The sequence below is a fragment of the Canis lupus genome, chromosome 20 (genome assembly GCF_048164855.1).
Source record: "Canis lupus baileyi chromosome 20, mCanLup2.hap1, whole genome shotgun sequence".
NCBI lineage: Eukaryota > Metazoa > Chordata > Mammalia > Carnivora > Canidae > Canis > Canis lupus.
In genome coordinates this window covers 6,208,283-6,234,200 of record NC_132857.1, presented here as the reverse complement: position 1 = coordinate 6,234,200, position 25,918 = coordinate 6,208,283, and the positions used below count along the sequence as shown (strand labels likewise).

Sequence of the window (25,918 nt, the reverse complement as noted above, 5' to 3'; positions counted from 1 at the left end):
CTGAATGTGACGATGTGACACGTTATGAGCCAAGTGTATTTCTCTAGGTTCCACATAGTTCTCATGAATAAACTTGCAAATAATAAATATACCATGGGATGCATTTTTTAATGTGCTCTACAACTGTGATAGAGCATCAGAAATGACCACTGTTTCCAAGGGTTTATGTTGACTCTTGCTACAAACACCAAATGAGTAAACCTAGCTTGATTCTCCAGAGATCTGAGGATACCTGAAGCTATAGGGATTTCTGAGGTTCAAACCATATGAGTAATTTAGTAATCACTTGAATTTAGAATATTCCTAAAATTGTTTTCTAACTTGATCAAAATTTTCTGATTTTGTGAACCAAAAGGAGTTCCACACAATCCTCAGTGTCGCGGTGCATACAATCGAGACCACAGAACGCATTGATCCTGGGGCATCTAAAATTGTCTCTGGGCCGTGGGACTGGGCATGATGACAATCTTAAAGCCTGCTCTTTTTGTGTTCAAGAATCTTCTAAGGAGGGAAGTGACTGATGTTTCACAATTTCTTTTTTTTTTTTTAAGATTTTAATTATTTATGAGAGACAGAGAGAGAGAGAGAGAGAGGGACAGAGACACAGGCAGAGGGAGAAGCAGGCTCCATGCAGGGAGCCCGACGCGGAACTCGATCCCAGAACCCCAGGATCACACCCTGGGCCAAAGGCAGGTGCTAAACTGCTGAGCCATCCAGGGATCCCATTTCACAGTTTCTATTTAAAAATCATTAAGATTTTAACACATGTATGTGACATTCAGGAAAAAGGGGGGAAGGAAAGATTAAGAAGAGCAAGAACATGGTAAACTTCTTAATTTGTGAGATACAAAAAAGAAAGTAAACAATTTTCTAATTTTTTTCAATTCTATTAATAAACTAGGCACTATTTATTCATATATAATTGAAATGGAACTGTGATTCATCTCAACACAAAGTATTTAAAATTATACTAAGTATCTCTTGATTCCAAGTTTTTTTCCAGAATCATTCTTAACACTTTATTTATAATTACCCTATGAAGACCTTGAAAGCTTTTCTATAGCTCAGACACAGAAATGACTCAAACATCTCTTTTATTTCTCTCTTCTGTATCCACTATCAATCAATTAATTTTTGCTGATTCACGGTTTATATACTGCTGTTAGTTTTGTCACTCTTATAACTTCGGTCACGTGTTATAGTCAAAAAGATAATAGTATATCTTAAAGAAAATCAATCTATATTTTTTCATTCACATGATTTTTTTCCATACATTTTTACATACTTTCCCTGACTCTTGCTCATACAGAACACTCCAGAGAGCCCTGGGCGCTGAATCATCTTATCTGGCTATGTGTTTTCTGACATTTCTAGCACAAATTGATTTACAAATAAGTGTTTTTGATAGTTTTCCAGACTTGAAACAATTAGATTACAGGTGGCTGGACTCACGAATTCTTTTGTGTGTTTTCAGTGATTTTGCCTCATTGTCATTTAGTGCTATCACTATATCTCTAGTTATCCATGGTGAGTGGGAATTGGGCTGTTGATGACAGAAAAGAAATGCACTTGAGGAGACATAGCAAGGAGTTAGGGGAAATGTGTGGGTTGTCGCTGAAAGAAAAAAAAAAAAAACACAGCGAGAGGAAGAATCATGTTCAGTTCTAACTTAATCACAATTCCTGGGCCAAGGATGAACACAAAGATGTGACAAACAGATTGTCACATAAAGGTACACCGTGATCCCACTGATTTCAGGCATTAAACACCTGCCCTCTGCTCCTAAAAGGATCATGGCAAGGCTACAGATGTTGTCACTGAGGCATTTTAAATTTCAATACTACTGATGTCTAATCTAAATCTCACCATTCTCCATTGTCCACAGATGAAGAAGTCCATAAACAGAAAGAGAAGACAGAGAGACCTGTAGAGAAATGTAAGAAATGAACAGACACAGATTAAAAGACTGCAGGGCTGAAGGAAGCTCCCGGGAAAATGTAAGGAGGGAAGAATGTACAGCAACACCAGATAGAACAAAGAACTAAAACAAAAACTTACAATTCAGAAACACAGGGTGATAAGCGATCAGACGCATTAGTGTAAATGTTCAATCCCTAAAAATACTTAATTTTTTATCCTATTAGAATAAATTCATCGCTAAGTAAAATTATTTGGCAAAATGTAGCTTGAGAATACATTTTCATTTGCTTGAGTTTCATTCAAAAAGATTAACATGGCTACATCTCACTTTCTCTCATTTTCTAGAGATTTAGAGTATGTCTTCCAGATATACTACAATTATTTATATTTATCATGGGTATAATAAAGATATTAGTGGGCAAGTCTGAGTGGAGAAAAAAAATGGTTTCTAGTAAAATGTTAGAAATTAAATAGCTGAAAAGATAAAATATCTTAAGAACAATAACTTAAATTTCACACTAATGTTCAATTCGTATTTTTGTTACACTGTTTTTATGATATGCCTTTTAAAATTTCATTATTTTCCTCAGGATTTAGCCTGAAATACATTACAATAATGCAACATCTCAGGAACCGTTCTTTGGAAGAGAGTCCCTAAAATCCAGATGTATGGATGAAATAACCACCAACCACACATTTATGTACCTCTTTCCAAAGTATAAATTGTTCCTGGGAAGAGCTACCCACACGGGCCACATTTGCCAGACTCTCTTGTATTTGGGTGAGAGGGTGACTTATCCTCGATCTCAACTGATGGGGCAATTAAAGGCCAAAGCGGGCTGCCTCGTTACCCCTTTCGCCTGACAGCTAGTTGCAGAAAATCTATAGAGTGGCAAAGCCACACTGTGAAAGGAATCTAGGTCACAGAATCGACATGTATAAGAAGGCCCACCGGTTAGCCAGGGACATCACTGGCTAACATCACATCACCAGTTAGCCACTGGACTGTTACATGATTTAAGAATTAAATTTTTGATGGTTGAAAGCCATTGAAGACTTGCGGTTTGTTTGTTGTAGCAGCTGGCATTACCCTGACCAATAAAAGAATGAAAGGCCTCATTATATCAAGGTCTCAATTAGTTTATATAAGACTTAAAAGAGTCCTCATTAAATTTTCTCATATATTATGTTGTTTTATAAAAGACCAGTATATGGTATAAAATTCTTAAAACACTGTCCCAACTTACAAAACACAAATTAAAACAATCGTATCTGAGAAGATTAAAAATTAATCATTATTCAAACTTCCCAGAAATGCAACAAAGATAGATCTCCTTGTTTGCTACTTTAAAATAGAAAATCTCAGGGAATCCCGGGGAGGCTCAGCAGTTTAGTGTCTGCCTTTGGCCCAGGGTGTGATCCTGGAGACCTCGGATCGAGTCCCATGTCAGGCTCCCTGGATGGAGCCTGCTTCTCCCTCTGCCTGTGTCTCTGCCTCTCTCTCTCTCTCTCTCTGTGTCTTTCATGAATAAATAAATAAAATCTTTAAAAAAAATAGAAAATCTCCTGCACTTCTAACAACTGTCACCCATCCAACAAAGACCAAAGCACAATAGTCTCTTGTTTTGACCAAAGGCATATAATAACACAATGCAATGTTAAATAAAAATACTCTTATGCCAAGAACAAGGCAACATAAAATAAATATACCCACTTTGGCATAGTAAATGGAAATTAGAGTCAAAATTCCCTCAGGCTATAAGCACATATCTTGGAAGGAACAGATGACATTTCTCCTACTATATACGCATAAACCAGTTCCAGGCACATTTCTGATCAGCCACGTGATAAGAAACGGAACAGGTAAATGTGGAGATGTTCAACCATGATAAATAACTACCGCTCATACCACCAAAAATTGCCATCAACATTTCTGAACGATGACAAATTTAATTATTAGTAATAATTTTACTTTGATATCTGGTGGTCAAATAGATAAGTGACTCTCCAGTTGGCTGCTCTGGGAATCAGAACAGAAACTGGACAACAGGCAAGGTTACAGACTACCCTGTTCTCATTCAGGTCAACCAGATCGGTCCTCTCTTCCTTGTTCTATTCATTGATACTCTGTAATACAACTGAGGGTTTCAATAGTTTTAAAATCACTGCTCTACATTCTACAAGTCAAATTATGTCTTCAGATCATTTTTTTGGACCCAATACCGGCTTCCTAAAGTATCATTTTGAAAATAATATGAATTCGTTTTGTAAAGCTGCTATATATGAATGATTAACATATGCATTTATTTGACACTATAAAGTTGAAAATATATATATATATATATATATATATTTTTTTTTTTTTTTTTACCGCAACAAGTCTCTATTTATACTCCTAGGGTAATTCTTTGCAGGAAAAGTACAAAGTCAACAGACGCTCCAAGAGCTATGACCCAGCTTTAGTAAGTTGGTAAAGCCATACGGCAGGGCTACAGAGAGCATGACACAGCAGGCTGATGAAGCAGTAGAGAAAGGCAAAGATGAGAAGAAGTAGAGTTGATGGACCAAGAACCTTGCCAGTCGAGAGAGGTGATGTGTCCTTGCCAAGAAAGTGATGATGAAGATGCCTGATTGGAATGGTTCACAGCTCCCTGAAGAGGTCACAAAGGCCCAGAAAATGGCAGCACCTCCTTCAAGCCCTCCCTCTTCTCTCTGCAGGCTGCCCATTTGCAAAGATTCATACTCGCAGCAGAAATGGAAATTTTGTGATCTTTTATCTTTCAGCTCAAAAGTTAAACTCTCTGAACAATAAGCTTTATGCTTTATGTTTACTAATGCCTTTTCTTAGGCTACAAGGATTCATAGGCACACTCTCTCTAGGCATAATTTTCTCAAGTCAAATATACTGTGCAGTAGCTGAGGGACTATAAAATAGAAGTGGTCCTTATGGGGCAGGCTCCACGCTCAGTGGGGGGTCTGCTCTAGATTCTCTCCCTCTGCCCCTATGCTGACTCATGCACAAACGGGCATACTCGAGTATATATATTTGTATATTTGTATATTGTATATATAAATATATACATATATTTGTATATATATTTGTATATGGTATATGTATATATATACACATATTTGTATATATATATACATATATTTGTATATACATGTATTTGTATTTGTATATATATACATATATTTTTATATGTGTTTACAGGCATACTCGAGTATATGGTGTATATATATATATAATTATTTATATATAGTATATAATAACATATTAATATTGTATCTATTTGACCACCAGATATCATATATATATAACATCCCAGGTATAAACTGTCTTTTCACAATATCTTTTCCCCAGAGTTTTGCCTTTGATTTTGTTTTAACTTAAGTTCATAGAATTTTGAAAAATTTTCTGGACTCCAATCTGAAGGCTGAGTGTAGTCACATTCCAGTCACTTGAAGGGACTCAAACAGATCACTGAATCTCTCCAGGTTTACACTTCCTTATCAGTTAAAAAGAGTATTGAATTAGGGCACTTGGGTGGCTCAGTCAGTTGAGCCTCAGAGTCTTGGTTTCAGCTCAGGTTGTGGTCTCATGGGTCCTGAGTTTGAGCCCTGAGTCAGGCTCCATGCTCAGTGGGGAGTCTGCTCTAGACTCTTCCCCTGCACCTTTGCTGACTCATGCACAAACTTGCATACTCAAGGGCTCTCTCTCTCTCAAATTGATAAGTCTTTTTTTAAAGGGGTATTGAATGAATAGAGTCTAAAGTCTGTATCACTTGAAAGTTCATTATCAACCACTTTAGCAAATAAAACTAATCCATAAAGATAGTTCAACAGAATTCTTTAAAAACTCAGTTGAGCACTTGCTGATGTACCAGAGCATTCTGAGGCAATGTCTCTCATTGCCTCGTTCTGTCATGCAGAGGAAAGAATAGGATGCTGACTTTACAATCTCTTCTCCTGGGCTCTGGAGATTATGATTCTATTCTCAACCAGGAATACCAGCACATCAAAGCATCTTCTATCATTACAACTTCGAAGTATCAGCCTGGCTGAAAATATTGATCATTAGTAAAGATCACTTGAAGGAAAAGTGGTCTGTCCATTCTTCCAGTTTCTAAAATGGTATATGCAGATCCAGTCAGACCTCTGGAAGGCCACATCATAAGACCATTTTATCATAGACACTCATATAATGTCTTTGCAAGTCACTATATTTTATGTCTCAGCTCTTTCTTTTTAAGGTTTTATTTATTAATTTATGAGAGATGCAGAGAGAGAGGCAGAGACATAGGCAAAGGGAGAAGCAGGATCCCTGTGAGGAACCTGATGCGGGACTCGATCCCAGGACCCTTGGATCACGACCTGAGCCAAAAGCAGACTCTCAAACACTGAGCCACCCAGGTGCCCCTATGTCTCAACTTTAATCAGAATGCTACTCTAAATATATTTTTAAAAAATCATCTGAATTTTAGGAGAATATTTGTAGTAATGTCATTTGTAGTAATTGTCATTTGTCAATTGCATCTGTTGTTACTCACCAAATTCTAGAAAGAACTTAAGGCCATTCACTGAGCATTATAAAGTACCTTCAAAATGTTTCCTTTAAATCTGTAGCACAAACATTTTTGAGAGAAGTTGACAGGACTCTTTGTCACCCTCAAAGATACCTCTGCTTTTCATATAGCTTGTAACCACATATGGAAAGAGTTACTGGCCTCCTTGGCTTTTTGTATTTTTTATTTATTTATTTATTTATTTATTTATTTATTTATTTATTTTTGCTTTTTAACAATCTCTTATTTCTAGGAGATGTGGTTCATTAAAACAGGGAGAGAAGAAAACTAGGTTAAAAGATACGACATGGGATTTAAGAAATCTTTAAAATAGGAACTTGTTTACAATACTGATGGGAGGACTCATAAAACTTACCAAATGTAAATTACTTCAACCAAACGAAGCTATCATTTCAACTTTCTTTTACATTATTCTCACAGCCATGCGATAAATCTGCACAACCCTCCCAAAAGAAGACTTTAAAAAAATAAATAAATGGAAGCCATGAAGAGGAATGAGGGGGAAAAAAAATAGTTAAGAGGCAGCTTTAACAGAGAAAAGAAATGTTTATTCCACCAAATCCTCATGAGAATTCTAAATTATTAAATCTCTGAGAACACCTGATTTATGAACAGGATAACACAGCCCCTAGCCAAAATCATTTTTAATAAAAAGCAGGAAACCTCCTGAAGTTCGTCTCAGATTTAATATCAAACACAGCAGCCACACATGAACATTTCCCCATAAAACACAAACACAGCAGGGCATGATCGGCTGGCAGCCATCAGTGGGGCGTCAGCAGAACAAACAAACAGGGTGTTGGAACCATGGGAGGGACCAGGCCTCGCAATCAAGATGAAACAGCCAATGGAAAGGGACCACAGACTGAACCCATGTCAATGAGGAAGGAAGGAGGCTTAGGGTAGACTCATTTCTAAATATACAACAACAGCCAGCCCACACTCCTGGTCAAAACACTGAGCTTCCCGACTGACAGATTTGAGAGAGCAACACAATTGTGCATTTGTGCTGAATTTTATGCATGAACTTAGAATATACCAGGTGACTGGGAACCACCATAAGAAAGCAAAACCTAGTAAAGAAATAATCCAACATTGCCATTTTTGTTCTGTAAAAAAAAAAAGGACAGCTAAAATATGTATAAAAATGTGATTCAAATATTTTCCAATGGATATGTGGACATCAAGGAAAAAGTAGCCTATTTTTTCTAATGTATGTTTACTTAGGAATGGTGTTTATTACCATGATTAAAACCTACGTGGTAAAGGATTTTTCTCAGGAATATGAATTCAACTAGTTCAAATAATAATATAATATAATATAATATAATATAATATAATATAATATAAATACATAATGTATAAATATACATATAAAATAATTAACTGCATTTATGTTTAATCCCTTACAGAGCAGTTTCAACAATTATAAGGATAATAAGGAAATATTTTTTGCTTATTTCCATTAAAATTTTAGCATTTGGTGTTTTGTTAAAAAAAATATTCTGGGAAATAGAAAATCATCATAAAAGGCCCTCTGTTAGAGTTCAGAGATTAGAAAAAGAAAGGCAAAAGGGGGAAAAGAGTAAGGCTAATATTACTGACAAATACCTTTTAGGTTATTTTAATTGGTATTTTCAAAATGTGAAAGAAGAAAGAGAAGAAAACAATTTAGTAATTAACTGTCGGATACAGGAAAGGAAATAATTCGACTATAAAGGATTTAGCTATACATAGAGTATATGTTTATATAGGCAGAAAAACTATGAGTGTTAAATTTCAAAGCATTATACAGTTTTCCTTCCCATTCATGAAAAGCCAAGAGGAGTAACTGCCTGCCTACAAATATAAGTTATACAGAATCTTAATTTATTCAGAGAGAAAAAGTAGTAATTAAGGTCACTTTTCTGTCCAGATAAGAAAGGATGTTAAACTTTCAATAAAAACTATATAGTAATTGGCTGATGTATCAATAGAAAGACTAAGTCAAGCAGAATAAATTACCTTGAAATACCTTAAAATTACCTTGAAATAGTATATAACATAACAAAGTATAGCAATTGTCATAATTTATGAGAAGTATTATAAACTAAGTAAGTAAATATCATAAACTAAGGAGTAATATGACTGTTCAATAAATGCTGGGGCATTGAAATATTGGGGGGAAATCAAAAGCCTACATTATATCGTACTAAAAGAAATCCATTCCAGATAAGTTAAAAAGCTTAATGTCCAAAAGAAATCAGGAACAAACAAACAGAAAATATGAGTGATATATAAGTGATCTAGGGATACAAAAAAAGCTTATGGTGGAAAAGCCATCCACAGAGATACTTTTAAATTCTTATATTATTTTACACTCTTATATTTAAATGTAGTATACTTAAAAATTAACTAATTTAAATAACTAATATTAACTAATTAAATTATGATATATAAATTCAAACTTCTATGAACTGAATCATAAAGAAAATTTAGTTACGTGAAAAACTGTGACAGAATTTGGCAATCAATATAATAAAGAATTAGTACCCATAATATACAAAAAAACTCTTTTGAATCACAAATATTCATGCCCCAAAATGTCAACCACATAGAACTAAACATGGGGAAAGGATTAAGCCTTATATATGATTTTAAAAATGCAATTTAAAACAATGAGGCATAACTTTTGCTTTACAATTAACAAAGATTTTTGTAAATAATGACACCCAATGCTGATTAAGTATTCTTAACTATTACTATTGAGTGAGGAAACCGATGTACATGCTTTGGAGAGCATCTGGGTAAGACAAAGAGATACTTAAAAAGTTTATTGCCTTTGACATAGTAATTCTCTTCCAGCAATCTTCCTAAGAAAATAATTAAATAGGTACAAAGATTTATATATTAAATTATACCACAGCATTATCATACTAAAAAAATTGGAAACATTTTCAACGCCTAACAGGAAAATAAGTAAATGCTGGTATACCTACCCAACGAAATACTATACCATCATTACAAATGCTGCTTACTAAGATTTTAGAGATCAAGGAAAATCTAATGAAATGATGTTAAATAAAAAAGCAGGATAGATCTAGATGAATAAAAAGAGAGTCGAGCTCGAGATACAACAAATCTGGAATGGCAGGACAGACGTCATGATGCCTTTGAGCTGCTGGGAATGCAGCAATGAATGTTACAGATGAATGAGCCCCGGCCCTCATAAAGGAAACAGACAATAAATAAATAAGTAAATCCATAGTGTAATGCCAAAGCGATGAAGAAAAATATGAAAAAAATGTGTATGTACATTTATCTCAAGTAATATAATGAAATAGAGATGCGCACGGCACAAACATAGGCATATATACACACCCGGGGGCGGAGGGGAAGCAAAATATCAAAGTAATAACAGTTTCTATTTGATGTGATTATGAGATAACAGGTGCTTTTAATTTTCTTCTACATAGTTTCTGGTCTTTTAAAATTCGACTATCCTCTATTATTAAAACAGAGAGGGAAAGACCATGTACGGTTAATGAAAATACCATGAAAATCATAAAGTTTTACTTTTACTTTCTGGCAGAGTATAGAAACCATAGGAGTTTTCCTTTCTATAACTTGATTAAACCATAACTGCTAGTTGGAAATTTGCATCCTGGTCATTAAAAAATGGCATAAACAAGATGTGTCTGGTAGGAGAAATAGGAGAACCAGCCCACCAGGATGTCTCGTGCTCCCAGGTGCCTGGGAGCTGTGGAGTTGGGGAGGCCTGGCTCAGAGGGGAGGGAAGTCTGCAGGGAAATGCCTTAGAAGTGGCAACAACAGGAGCAGAAGTAGCCTTATCTTTCCGAGAACAGGAAACCCTGCCTCTGTGTGGGTCAGACTTGCATCTGAAACTTGAGGGCTGGAAAGCACCTACACATCCAGGTGGAGCTGTCTCCCTCGCTGCAGTTCAGAGTTCAGGTTGTGGCTCAACAAAAACACAAAGGGCTCTGAGTCACCAGAGAGGGACATCACTGAGTTCGATTTGCAGTTGCCTCTCCTTGGCCAGAGGCCATGGCACAAAGAGGATCAAATAGCTAAGCACTTACATACATTTAAAACACATTTAACCTTTCTTCCACCAGACCCTGAGCAGCTACAAATCAGTAGTTTTAAAGCATGACCTCCTCTTGCCATCTATCGTGTTCATTTCTTTTGTCATTTTTCTGGCTTAAAACAAAATTAATCGTGTCTTCTATATCAATTTCTCTTTTGCTTGCCTCAGGCCAGAATATGGGAAGTGATATCTTGATTGTTTGATAATGTCGATACAGAAAAATTAAATATTCCTCCCCCCCACAAAGAGATATAAAAACTATTTTGAGAATCAGGGTGTCTGTCAAAATCTTAAAGAAAATAAAAAGCAACTATTTCCTTACAATATCCTAACATTTCAACATTTCCCAGTCATAAAGTGTCTGCTTTAATTGTGCAACCAGATGACCTTCAATAAACAACCTGGAATAGATTATTTAATTCAGCTAGCCTAGGACCCCTTTCATTATGTGTTTGAAAAACGGCTTTAGAAAGTCGAATGCAGGCAAATGTTAATGCTTTTATACATTTTTAAAAGCATTTTTGTTCCATTCTCAAATAACATACAGGTCACTCCTAATGATCACATTCTTCCCCAGCTAATTTCGAGGCTAAAATCTTGCCATATCCATCACTCTTAGATTTGTATTCAACAGTGCTAAGTGTTTGAAAGGAGGACTAGAAAGGGATCAGTATTTTAAATATAAACAAATGTAAATATAGACAAATTAATCCATCTCTCTGACTTCAGTTCTTTATCTTTACAATGAAAGGGATAGAAAATTTGATGGCTACCTCCTGCCCAATTCAAAAATCCCAGGCTCAAATTGAACACCAATAAAAAATAAATTTATTATTAAAAAAAAAAAATCCCAGGCTTTTGTGATATATTTCCTCAAGGTCAAGTCCATTGTGTTTTAAATTATATTAGGAAGTTAGTCTAATAAACTAGGCCAGCCATGCCAATGTGTGAATGAAGGAAAGTGAATGGGTGGAGAACTATTTGTATACATAGGTAACATGAAAACTGAAGCAATTTAGAAATTAATAAACATCCTCACCTCTTTTGCTATCTATCCCTAAGAGAATGACCATGACGGGATAATGTCAGTGAGAGAAAAAAAAATGACATCATCCAAGGCCTACAGGAGACAAACTTTGGAGGAGGTAAGACATGAGATGCCTATAAAAAGCTCTGTGATTAAAACAAACAAACAAACAAACAAACTCTGTGATAGGTAACCAATGAGCCTCTAGAAACAACTCTGCTTAGAAAGTCATGCATGATAGTCTTTAGTCTCTCTTATTTTGTGTCATATGAGTAAATGTTGTAAACTTTAGTTTTACATATTATGAAATGCTTGAGCTGTATGGTATAGACTTAATTTTATAAACAATCTTCCATATAATATTGCTTATCTTACTATATAAACCAGTGGCCATGGTGTTTGATCACCGCATTCTCAACTAATATGCATTAGTATTGATTATTATTAAGCTTTTGTCACAGGTAGCTCTCCCGATCTGTTCCACCTATCTAACTTTATTTTTTTATTTTATTTATTAATTAATGAGAGAGAGAAAGAGAGAGGCAGAGACACAGGCAGAGGGAGAAGCAGGCTCCATGCAGGGAGCCCGATGTGGGACTCGATCCCGGGACTCCAGGATCATGCTCCAAGCTGAAGGCAGATGCTTAACCACTGAGCCACCCAGGTGTCCCCCTATCTAACTTTAAAAGAGAGAGAGGGGGCACCTCAGTGGCCCAGTCAGTTAAGTGTCTGATTCTTGAGTTCCACTCAGGTCAGGATCTCGGGATCATGGGACTGAGCCCTGTGTCAGGCTCTCCACCAGTACTGAGTGTGGAGTCTGCTTGTCTCCCTCTCTTTTTGCTTCTCCTCATGCTCACCTATGCACATTCTCTCTCTAAAATAAATAAATCTTGAAAAAAAAAACACAAAACTTAAAAGAGAGAAAGAATGAGAAAAGGGACAAGTGAGAAAATGACACAGTAGAAAACAACTGGGAAAACCATCTGACTATTAAAAGCTCTGAGCTTGTCTCCTTAGAAAAACCAACATAGTACTATATGTTTTTGAAAAACAACCATATGAGACTAGAAAAGCCTACTTCTGAGACTGAGATAATTTCCACTTCCTTTGGCAAGATGCTTCAAATAAGAGTGTTTTTGCCTTGTCATAATGGATTTCAAACCCAACATTTAAGCAGTGTACACAAAAAGCAATACTTTGGTCAAATTCATAAGTCCTGATCTGATAATCCCTCTTAGATTTCAAATGAGCTAATGACATGTTTCATAACAAAAAATAAAAAGTAAATGGTCTGCCATTAAGTATCTACTATAAGCCAAGTATTGTCAGACACCTCAGTATATTATTTCCAATTCTCACAAAAACTCCACAAGGTAAGCATTAGAATGTTCATTTAAAAGATGGCTAAAGGAATGAATATACATTTTTGAAAGTTATTACAAATCAATCTTTCTTTCTCTCTCCCTCTTTCTCTCAGTCTCCCTCACCCTTTCCTTCTTTATTTTCTTAGGTAGCAACATAAATATTTATTATTATAAATTAATTCATTAAATGCTAACCAGACTATTAGAAATGTCTAATGCTTGACCTATTAGATCTATCAGAGAAGATACCTCTCTGCATAGGCAATTCCGTCACCATATACGTCTAATTTTTCTTGAGAAAAATATAAAACACACAGAAATAGACTAGTATGAACAACATCCTGCACCATAGAAGTTTAGAAACCATTCTGCACCTTTGTTAGGCACGTATGATAAAAACAGTAAACAGAATCCAGGACCCATCATGACACACATAACTGATCTCCCCAACGAGTGCATTAACACCGGCCTATATCCCTCCTGGTGCATTCCAGATCCTACACTTCAGATGACCCCAGTAAATTAGATTCCACAGCTTGGATCTAATCCTAGATCTTCATATCTAATGATTAAGCTCTCATAGGATGTCAATCTGGCTTCACTCCTTACCCTACCCCCACCCCCACCATCTGTCTGTTCAAACTTCTTATACATTTTCTGAAATAACTCAAAGTTTTAGGCCCATTCAATCTCCCAATCATCATGATATCTAGAAACTGGCTACAAAATCCCTTTCTCTGGGTCTATTTGTCTTCCTGAGACAGATCTGTCTAAGTTTCTCTCCCTTGGCCATATTCCCAAAGGATATCTTCATGTCAAACTGGGTACTCGCATGTCATCAATTAGAATCATACTAGAGTTGAAAGGAAACTCAGAATTTGATACTCCATCATTCCTTTCCTACAGCTGAGAAATCAGAGGCTCAGAGAAGATAAAGGAGATAGCTATGGTCACAAATTTACATATCTCCAGAACTGGAAGTAGAACCTTAGTTGCTTGATTCTAAGTACAAAGCTCTTTCCACAACACCAGTGAGAATCTCCTGTGCTTCAGTGAGGTCAGTTGCTATCCAGCCCAAATCTTGCCCTGCACTGGCTTTGCTATTCCCCTCTCCTCCTTAACCCACCCTTTCCTAGAAACCAAATGTTTTAAAGTCAGATCTTTGACACAACTTATTTGAAATATTTCCAAGCCTTGCCTCAGGATTCTATTTGACCTTAAAATTTAAGGAAGGGTTCCCTTAATCTTCCTAGCATGTGACACTTTCCCCCAGTAACGGAGACCTATGGTGTAGTACATGACTCCCCACATTGGTTCGCATATATTCACTAATCTAAAAATAGAACCAAAATATTATAGAATTAAAAGCAAGCTTAAGCAATGGCCTGCCTCATTTTTCCACCTGACTATCTAAAGAATCATAGCTAAATGATCATTTCTTTTATCTCTATTTTGGGATTCCTAATGCCTAATCAAATTCCCTTGTTTCAATACTTATAAATATAATTTTATCTTAAAATGAACTTTCTTCTCATTTAACTTGATTTTATTTGCTCTTCTTCTGGCATAGAGAATAAATGATCCCATCATTTTCATTAAAAAGTAAAAAGGACAACTCTATTTTTTAAGAGAGTATGTGAGCACCATGTTGACTCATCCATTTTCCCTAAGCAGTTTAGTTCATATCTTTGAACTGGGAAAATGTGGCCATTATGAGGCTATTTGCCAGAATTTTCTGCCACATGATTTGTCAGGCCCAGAAGGCAATTAACGTTTCAAAGATATTGCTTTTGTTGAAAATAAACATATAAAAGAAGACTGAAATGTGACTTCTTGGATTATAACTCTCTTTAAACTGTTCATATATCACAAAAAGAAAATCCATTGAAACTACCATCAGGTTCATCTTCTCTAAACACCATTTCATATATACCCAAAACTTGCAACACACCCCCGACCTACCCATCCCATTGGCTACTGGATCAGCTCCCAAATTCTTCTAATGGAGGCTCACCTCATGACAGCATCCACCTCTTACTACCATTTCACCTTATACTCTTCTTTACAATTCTTTACTGTAGCTACAGAGGTCTACACACCATTTGCAACCATGGCTATGTGTATGCACACCCCCCAGTGAGATGGCTTTACTTCTTTATTCTACCTTTGTAAATCCTACTTTTCTCCCAACTTCCTCTTCCATAGCAAAGTTACTTTCTTAGCCATACAACACTGTGTACACCCATGAGTCACTTCTGCTTTGCTTCTCAAAGGGATCAGTTGGCATGCTAAAAAGAGTACATGCTCTGAAACCAAACAGCGCATGGATTATAATCCTAATCTTCTCACTCATTACACAGCCATGAAAAATTGCTTCACTTCTATGGGCTTTAACTTTCTCAACTGAAGAATGGAAATGGGCGCCTGGGTGGTTCCGTGGGTAGAGCATCTGACTCCTGATCTTGGGGCCATGAGTTTGAACACCATGTTAAAAAAAAAAAAAAGAATGGAAATAATATACATCATATTCCTGAAAATAATCTGAAGTGCTACTTTGTAATCCATCTATTATTTAGATAACAAATACCATTTATATTTTTAATAAAGGCTATGCATTTTTATGTTAGGCAAAAATTCTTAAAAAAACATTTGGAGGTAAACTAACTGTGTTCTCCTGTTTTATACCAACTCAATAGCTCCTTTTCTAGAAATAAGAATAAAAATTTAAATTCATGATGTCAGTCACTCAGCTCAAACCCTTGTTTGTCAGATTTCATAAATGAGTATCTTGGTAAGAAAATAAACTTAAAAAAAAAAAAAGTGAATGCAGTGGAAGTACAAATAGTCCATCCATTAAATCAGCACTATAAGCCAACAGCGTGCCAGTGACAGAATGGGCCCACACCCATTCTGTGGACATATAAATATTTGGTTTAGAAGGGAAAAAAATCTGCCAAGAAATTTATTCTGATTATAATGTGTGAGCATATTGCCACCTAAGGGAGATTAGAGACTACTAAATAAAAAGCAGTTCTCATCTTTTGAACCTTTTAACTACTAATAATTGGGTACTTTGTTGATGATGCAGAACAACTTTTCAAGCTGATTAATAGGTCATTTGTATAGAAAAGGCACCCCTGTTCATAAAACAATTATGCTAATCCTCTAATTTTTTGCAAAAATTATGAAAAATTCTAATCTTTGAAGAATATAGGTTTGGGATAAGATGGCATTTGTATATTACTTGTCAAGCTCATTAACATTTTTGAATTTCACATATTTTTATCCTTACAACCGCATGAGAACTCTAATATGGGGATTATCACCCTCTATTTAAAACTGGTAAACAAAGATTCAGAAGCAACTTAGAAGCCTGTCCAAGGTCAAATAGCTAGTTAAGAGGAGACAGTCTTAGAATTTTGATTTCCTAAACTAGTGCTATTTTCAAAGACTCACTAAGTAAATATTTTCACAGTTCATAAAAGTGAAGGAAATCTTCCTTTACTGGAAAGACTCGACTTCATTTGATTCATTTTAGATGTTTACATTGGTAATACAGTTTTAGCTTGTGCCTATACAAATTCAAAAGTTACTCATTTTCCTGAGTAGATCGATAAGCTGAGTCAATGTTTGATTATACGAGAACAAAATTATCAAAATTATTCCAGAGCATGGCCAGTGTAAATATAATGGCCTGGATACATCTTGTCTCTGTGCATAAAGAACAACATGGGATATTATTCTATTTTTTGTGAGACTCTTAACACTGAATCTTAATGAATGCCAAACAGCAGGCTAGATATTAGTGGTCTAAGAAGTTTTTCACCAAGTATAGCCCAGAATGTAAAATTTATTTATGAGCTACTTTTTGGGTGCAATCATTAACATTCAAATCCAGGCACAGAGTAAAGTAGCTGATTTGCATAAATGAGAATATGAATGAGGGGAGTCACTAAAGTGTGAACTCAAAAGCAGGAGACAATCTAATGACTGACATTTACTTCTGATTGCAAAAGGTATTTCCTTTCAGATAAAAGGATTCTAGCTCTGTAACCTCTGATGTGTGTCATTTAATTTTTCATTTGGGTTGTACCTGTTACAGTCAAAATGTTTGCCCTATCCTCTTTATGCCACCCAACTAACAATGTATTAAAGCTTGAAATGGTCACAGAAATTAGCAGGTTGCTAATCAACATGTGAAAGCAAAAAATACTGGTAGCCCAGTTCAAGGAAGGTAGAGTCAGTTTCTCATTTTGTTTTATAAAAATTACATCTGAAGATATTATAGAGGAAAGTAATGCATCTGGTGGAAAGCTAAATTACATAGTGTCCAAGAACCCCTCCATTCTGAATTTTTTTGATTCTACCCATTATACTATTTGTGGTCTCTTATTTTATGAGTAAGAGAAACAAAAACACAGGGTAAATTTAAATCAGCCACTATTATTTCACCCAAAACATTAGTTCATGATTCTAAGCTCAAAATATAAACTTCAATGCAATTAAGATTAAAATTTAGAAACAAGTAATATGATACAAAACAGTCAAAAGCATTGACCTTTAAATTTTTGCCACATAATGGGGTTAGAATCCTTAAAAAGAAAAAAACTAAACTAAATGGCTCCCACAAAGCACTTGAAGGATTAATATCTGTCTTCTTTGATTACTGCCTGATAAAATATTATAATATAATCCTATAATTTCTGCACCACTTATTTGACACTTCAACTTTACATGAACAAACTGTGTTTGAGCCAAATGTATTTTTTATGCATATGTGAAGCTCAGAAATGCAAGAATTTTGATCCCAGGATACTTCAACCACATGTTCCATCACTGAGAAATTTTTAGACTAAACAAAGGCAGGAAGAGTAATTTGGTGACCTTGTTCTCCGAACACAGGACCATCCCTGTGATATCAGTGGCTAAACCAGTACAATCATACACATATTTGAAACATATTTAAAAATGGATATGCCAAACTTTTTACACGTATTTCCAGAAGAAATGCACAAAATAGAATGATTTGAATTTAGGTATAATAATTTCAATGATTGAAGAGAAGCACTGCCACATATTAAGTAATTCTAACAATTCCTGTCATTCGTAAAGAGATGTCTTATTTTGCCAAAGAAATCTTTGTAACTTGGATATATAAATTCAATTTTATAAATTAACTCAATCAGGAGACTTCATTTTGAAGAAATTCATTTAGTAAATACTTTTACAAATTAACTCTGCTTAATAATCCAGATTTTTCTATATGTATTTATTTGCAGTGAGCTAATTTTCTGTGAAAATTAGTTTGCATTCCTTAAGAACATATATCACTTTAGTATTTGTAAAATAAACTTTAGAAATATTCTAAGAATGCAGATAGCACTGCATTGTCATAAAAAAATCATGACACATAATACTGCTGTAATCTACACATACATAGTCAAGACATTATAAGCTATTTTCCAGCAACTGCTAAGTTAGGAAGCTACAAAGTACATAAAGTTGAAGATTTGTCTCTCACAGAAAACTGCATCCTTAAAGTGCCAAAATGCAAAATAAAAGACCTCAAATCAACCTTTAATGCTCTGTCATGCAACTTGGCTACAACACATTCAGGCAAGCTTTTAGATTGTTTTGTTTTGCTGTGTTTTTAATCAGGTTAACTGTCTCACATGTCCTATAAGCAACCGGCCTCATAAAACAGTATAATGTTACTAAGAAAATCTTTTAGACTGACTTAATACAAATCAATGAGGATAGAAACACATATACTAAGAATGTAAGATGGCAGTATCTGAGCTGAATGCAAATAACACGATTATAGATCATTTATGAACCGGTCTGATCGATCACACCACCTTCAAGGTCTTCGGGCATTTTCCTCAAGTCAAACTCCTCTTCTTCTAAGCTATCGTTGGGACAAGGTGTGATGACTTTCAGGCATCAATTAATATAAATTGGAAGCAGACAAAGTATTAATTAAACATGACACTCTGATTATTTAAACCTTCTATTAAAGTTGATTACTCAGACCATGTTGATAGCCTGTTCTTTAAAAAATGACTGATGGTATCAAGCTTTACTGACTTCCACCAAGTCTACTATTTCCAACTCCTCAAGACAGAGGGAATAAATGAAGTGAAAAGAACACTGGAACAAGTCTAATAGACAAACTGACTAATCTCAGACCCCCAAGGTCAAAGTAAAGCAATTCATTTCTTGGCTTTCATCAACCCAAGACATGATTGATCAATCGCAGAGCAGGATTACAAACATTATACATCTCAATGATATGTTCTTTGCACTGTGTAACTTTGGGAACAATGATAGATTGCACAGTTGCCATACAAGTAATGTCATAGGCAAAACTCATTATATTTGCAAAGAAAAACACTTTGGTTTTTAAAAACAAAGTACATATTAGCGATCCTTACTACTACCAGGCATTTCATTTGATGGGAAGACACTTTAAATTCAGTGAGATTCTTTCATCTTTATGGTCCAACCTTTGGACATTCTTGCTCCTCAAAATACTATTTTTACTCTCACGGAGTCAACCACCATGCTATAGATAATTACTGAATGCTATGAAAATCTCAATGATAATTACTGTCATTTTACATAAATATGTTAAATTCCTCTTAAAGGATTCCTACTTCCATAGATCCAAAGCTACTCTTAGAGAAGAAAACAGCACAAAAAGACACTGAGAACATTTTTAGCATTATAAATGCAATCCTATAGCAGGTATTTTGCTCCAATTTTTAAGATTAGTGTTTTGCAAGCTTTAAAGAGAAAGTGAGATAATAATAAAAGAAATCATGAGCTAGTTATTTGATTTTATTCATCTCCCAATTTACCCCTCACTTGTTACTGCACTTAAAGGAACTGTTCCCTAAGTCATGTTCATAATAGCAGTCCTGAAATTACTCCATAGAGTGACATTAGATAATTTGAAAGAATTCCACTGAAATTAAATTATATGGAAAGGGTAGTCAATTGTGAGCATGAAACCTTATTCTACATTCTATGTATTTTAAATCACATTGTTATTTTCAGTGATCTAAATTAATGACCACTTTTTCTATTAGGTCACAATTTTAGCAAAATTTTATTGCCTAGGTGGAGGAGGATAGTAAAAGGTGTTGTATGTTCAGCTGATGATTCATTTCACCAGCTGCCAGAAAGTTACACGTTGCAGCACACCTGGACACATGCACCCGTGACTGATTGGGAAACACATTTATCTTGGCATGTCACAAAGGAGATGGAATTATAATTATTCTCCCTTGTTTTTTTTTTTTTTTTTTTTTTTTTTTTTTTTTATTCTCCCTTGTAACTAAAGATAGTTTGGAGCTGTATCTACCTACGAAATCATACAAATTACACATCTGGACGAGGTTCACATAATTTTACCACCTGTTCTCTATGTTCAACCACAAATATTTCCCAAATTGTTGCTTGTGTTTAAAAAATAAGATTCAGTTTTAAGAGACCTGGACTGATTGCTGACATTATAGGGAAATATTGTTTTTAAAATTAAGACACTGAATAAGTTAGTTAAAACCCTGAATTTCTTCCATTGATAAGTACACAGTACAAATTTAATCTCTGCTTTCCATTAAGGGGATTTTGTGGATTTCTCATATTCTGATTTTGAGAAGATAAAACATATTAACTAAGTTTTATACAGAATCTTTCAGGTAAAAATTGAATATTGGAGTATCTAGTACAGCCGAACAGAAAGGTTCCAGAGATTTCTTTCTTCAATTTACATCTTAGTAGTTACTAATTATCTTGACCTAAAATTCCATAGATTCTTACTTAATTTCTCCTGAGAAATTTCTTAGTTTAAGACCTTAAAATATCAAATTAAAAGTATTCTACAAATACATAATGAATTTTGCAGAATTATGATTTCCAAAAAATGAAAATATTTCATCTGGCATAACCAGTGATGATAATCAGTCTAAATCAATTTTGATAGTTACTTTTAAATTATTATGAAACTCTCATATCTTATGTTTTTTTTCTTTAAGTACATATTTATTTTTTCTAAATATAAAAAATTAGGGATTCATGGGTGGCTCAGTCAGTTAAAAGTCTGCCTTTGGCTCAGGTCATGATCTCAAGGTCCCGCGATCTAGCCTACCATTGGGCTCTCTGCTCAGTGGGAGTCTGCTTCTCCCTCTTCCTTTGTGCTCTCTCTCTCTCTCTCTCTCTAATAAATAAAATCTTTTTAAAAAATTAAATGAAATCTGTACAAAAGAAGAGGAGAGATCATAAAATGCATATTCAATTTCAGTGCTGAAAGATGGTGGAACAGGCTTCAACATGGTGTGAAAAAATTTTTCATATTTCTTTCAAACATACTGAAGAAGGAGAATTCCTTAGGATATTGTAACCGAGGAAATACTCTTATATGAGTAAGATTTTATGTTGTTCTTAAAATCGGAATATGAGTATAATAACAACAACCAATTATATAGAGATTAAAAAGTACAGTCACTAATCTAAACATTTTATACATATTAACTCATTACCACAACTCAGTGAGGTAAGTGCTATAATTAACCTCACTTTTTTGAGATGAGGAAACTTCTTTGCAATAACAACAAAAAAACACTGAGTCAATACAACACTGTTCTTTCGTAGTTGTACATATTAAATCATAGACATTATCAATGTGTGAAACTAAGGCCCTTAAATTAAGAAAGAGAGAGAGAGAGAGAGAGAGAGAGAGAGAATCTTTGATTGGCATACTGTTCAGAAATATGGAACAGAATACATCAGAATTTCAGATCAGGGTAATCATGGCATAAATAATTTAAAATAGTTTAATATATACAATAGTATTATATATACAGCAAATAAAACTATACTTAAACTGCTAAATACCATTACAAGAAAATCTAAACTATGCCACTGATGTACCATATAACAAATGTCACATTATAGGTTCCATCCACAAACCTACAGCTTGCCATTTTTTTTTCCATAAGAAATATTCTTTGATATTAGATTTTAGTAACTGGGCTCTTTAGACTTAAAAGACATAAACCATTGTAATCTCTTTTATACAATGGAAATTCAGTACCTACATATATATATATATATATATATATATATATAAAATCTAGTAAGAGCAATCTGTTCTCTGTGTTACCACTTACACACTATTCTCAAAAACAGTAAAAACAGGGCAACCTATTTATTTCTGTAATCAATAGATTTAGAGTCATAAAGTGGCTTATTTCAAAATAATGCTAAAAGAGACTAGTTCCTGCTAAGTGAATGTTCTCTACCACAATTCCAGTTATAAATAGGAGAGTACTGTCCTAAATTTCTCGTATTTCTCAATAAAATAACCCTTTCACATGTTTAAATTACATATTGATTTGCATAACAGTTGAATCAGATAGTATGAAACATCATTTTAACCTCAATTGTTGGTTTCCTTGTTCAAAATGCTGATGACCCCGGTACTTGGCCAGATCCAATTGGCTTACTACCTCCTGATATACTTAGTGCCAGAATTTCTTTGCCTACCTTAATGTGAATTGTGAACACTTGAGCTTATTCTCTGATACCTAGGCAATTTCATACTGACCTTTGTACATGTCTCCTTTTTTAATTTTTTTTTTATTTATTTGACACAGAGAGAGAGAGAAAGAAAGAGAGAGAGAGCATGAACACAAGCAGAGGAGAGGCAGAGGGAGAGGGAGAAGCAGGCTCCCCTCTGAGCAGGGAGTCTGATACAGAATTCAATCCCAGGACCCTGGGATCATGACCTGAGCCACCCAGGTGCCCCCAGTTTTGGGACATCTTTCTCCCTTTTTCTTTTTCTCTTTATCACTCTCATGCTTTCTCACTCTTTTTTACCTAAAAGCACCTGTTAATTATTTGAGAATCTATATAATAAGCACATCCCCATAGACAGAGTTAAGTATTTCTTCCTTTACTCTCTGTCAAACTGAGTAATCTATTATAGCATCATACTACGTTACTTTCATTTGTTTACACATTTGACTAGACCACAAAATTGTGAATACAAGTCTTATTCATCATATAAGAAGTTCCTAGCACAATGACTGAAACATGGTAGATGTTTAATAACTGCCAGATGAGTGAAACTACTTTGTAATTCAGTCCATTTCTTACATTGCACTTCTAAAAATGTCCCTCCTCTGCCCATAGATTGTTGCTTTCCTGTATAAAGTCAAATGTTTTTATGCAAATCACAAAATTCATTTGTCTAAGTTCTGATTAAAAATAATTCAATTTAGGAACATTATGTAAATCATCATCAAATTACCTAACCATCAAAAGTATTACCTAACACACAAAAAGTAAAAGCAATCTTCCAGCTACTAAAATGTGCAAGCTTTAAGTATTCCACAGTTACTTCTAGGCTTCCATACTAATTGTTTATTAAATACATTATTATCTTTAATTGAATAGTTATGAAAAAACTCATGAATTTTTAGAAATAATCAGTTTCTGGAGCTCATGTCTTATGGAACATTTGTGGACAGCTGAAAGTTCACGTTAAGTTGTATATAGGCTTTTATAAAATGGATTACCTAAAATATAACTTTATTATTTTATACTTTCAGGTTATCAGATGAGTTAGTGTTAAATGTAGAATATATAATAAAGTTATTTACATCTAATTTAGAGTAAAGTCAAACAAATTTTGATGATGATGATGATAATGCTAAAGCTAAATTAGCCCACACGAAGTACCTTCTGGGTCTGCTTTTTCAACTGTATAACCTTACATTTTATTCCTCACAAATATTTCAGATTAAATATGGCCACTTACTTTTCAGGATTCTCCACTTCTTCAGTAACAAAGTTGAGATAGAACCTAAAAAGATGAAATGAATTATGAATTATCGATACATCTTATGATTATAATCCAAACATTTACAATCAAAATAAGAATTATAAAGAGGGGGAGGAGCAAGATGGAGGAAGAGTAGGGTCCCCAAATCACCCGTCTCCACCAAACTACCTAGAAAACCTTCCAATCATCCTGAAAATCTATGAATTCGGCCTGAGAATTAAAGAGAGAACACCTGGAACGCTACAGTGAGAAGAGTTCGCGCTTCTATCAAGGTAGGAAGACGGGGAAAAAGAAGTAAAGAAACAAAGGCCTCCAAGGGGGAGGGGCCCCGCGAGGAGCCGGGCTGAGGCCGGGGCGAGTGTCCCCAGGACAGGAGAGCCCCGTCCCGGAGGAGCAGGAGCTGCACCGACCTTCCCGGGGGAAAGGGGCTCGCAGGGAGGTGGAGCAGGACCCGGGAGGGCGGGGATGCCCTCGGGCTCCCGGGGACACTAACAGACACCTGCGCCCCGGGAGATGCGCCCCGAGCTCCCTAAGGGCTGCAGCGGGCACGGCGGGGCCCGGCGGGACCCGGAGCAGCTCGGGGGGCTCGGGCAGAGGAAGAGGCTCCGTGCGGAGGGGGCTGCGCGGTTCCAGGAGCAGCTCAGGGGGGCTCGGGCGGCGGCTCCGCGGAGGGGGCTGCGGGGCGGGAGCGCGAATCCACCAGCTCAGGCTCCGGAGCACAGGGCGCCGGGACACAGCCCAGGATCCGGCCTCCCCCCGGGACAGGCAGAGGCCGGGAGGGCCCAGGACAGCGAGGACGCTCCTGCCCCAGCTGAGCAGATCAGCGGCCCCGCCCCGGAGCCTCCAGGCCCTGCAGACGGAGAGCTCCGGAGCTACTGCGGGGGCTGACTCCAGGGCTGCAGAGCTGGCCCCGCCACTGGGGCTGTTCCTCCTGCGGCCTCACGGGGTAAACAACCCCCACTGAGCCCTGCACCAGGCAGGGGCACAGCAGCTCCCCCAACTGCTAACACCTGAAAATCAGCACAACAGGCCCCTCCCCCAGAAGACCAGCTAGACTGACAACTTCCAGGGGGAGCCAAGGGACTTAAAGTACACAGAATCAGAAGATACTCCCCGGTGGTTCTTTTTTTGTTGTTGTTGTTTTGTTTTGTTTTGTTTTGCTTTTTGATTTGTTTCCTTCCCCCACCCCCTTTTTTTCCTCCTTTCTTTTTCTTTCTCTTTTTCTTCTTTTTTTTCCCTTTTTTTTCTTCCCCCCTTTTTTTTCCTCTTTCTCTTTTCTTTCCTTCTTTCTCTCCTCTCTTTTTCTCTTTTTCCCAATACAACTTGCTTTTGGCCACTCTGCACTGAGCAAAATGACTAGAAGGAAAACCTCACCTCAAAAGAAAGAATCAGAAACAGTCCTCTCTCCCACAGAGTTACAAAATCTGGATTACAATTCAATGTCAGAAAGCCAATTCAGAAGCACTATTATACAGCTACTGGTGGCTCTAGAAAAAAGCATAAAGGACTCAAGAGACTTCATGACTGCAGAATTTAGAGCTAATCAGGCAGAAATTAAAAATCAATTGAATGAGATGCAATCCAAACTAGAAGTCCTAACGACGAGGGTTAACGAGGTGGAAGAACGAGTGAGTGACATAGAAGACAAGTTGATAGCAAAGAGGGAAACTGAGGAAAAAAGAGACAAACAATTAAAAGACCATGAAGATAGATTAAGGGAAATAAACGACAGCCTGAGAAAGAAAAACCTACATTTAATTGGGGTTCCCGAGGGCGCCGAAAGGGACAGAGGGCCAGAATATGTATTTGAACAAATTCTAGCTGAAAACTTTCCTAATCTGGGAAGGGAAACAGGCATTCAGATCCAGGAAATAGAGAGATCCCCCCCTAAAATCAATAAAAACCGTTCAACACCTCGACATTTAATTGTGAAGCTTGCAAATTCCAAAGATAAAGAGAAGATCCTTAAAGCAGCAAGAGACAAGAAATCCCTGACTTTTATGGGGAGGAGTATTAGGGTAACAGCAGACCTCTCCACAGAGACCTGGCAGGCCAGAAAGGGCTGGCAGGATATATTCAGGGTCC

General features: G+C 36.0%; 1 protein-coding gene across 2 annotated transcripts in view; it reads right to left on the bottom strand.

The window, feature by feature from the left end:
• SLC7A11 (solute carrier family 7 member 11) overlaps positions 1 to 25,918 on the bottom strand; it is an 89,130-nt gene that overhangs the window by 31,246 nt on the left and 31,966 nt on the right. For both annotated transcript variants that reach the window (XM_072788375.1, XM_072788376.1), the window contains exon 6: positions 23,810 to 23,854. In XM_072788375.1, coding sequence (XP_072644476.1) covers positions 23,810 to 23,854 — 45 coding nt within the window. The remainder of the gene's footprint in view (positions 1 to 23,809; positions 23,855 to 25,918) is intronic.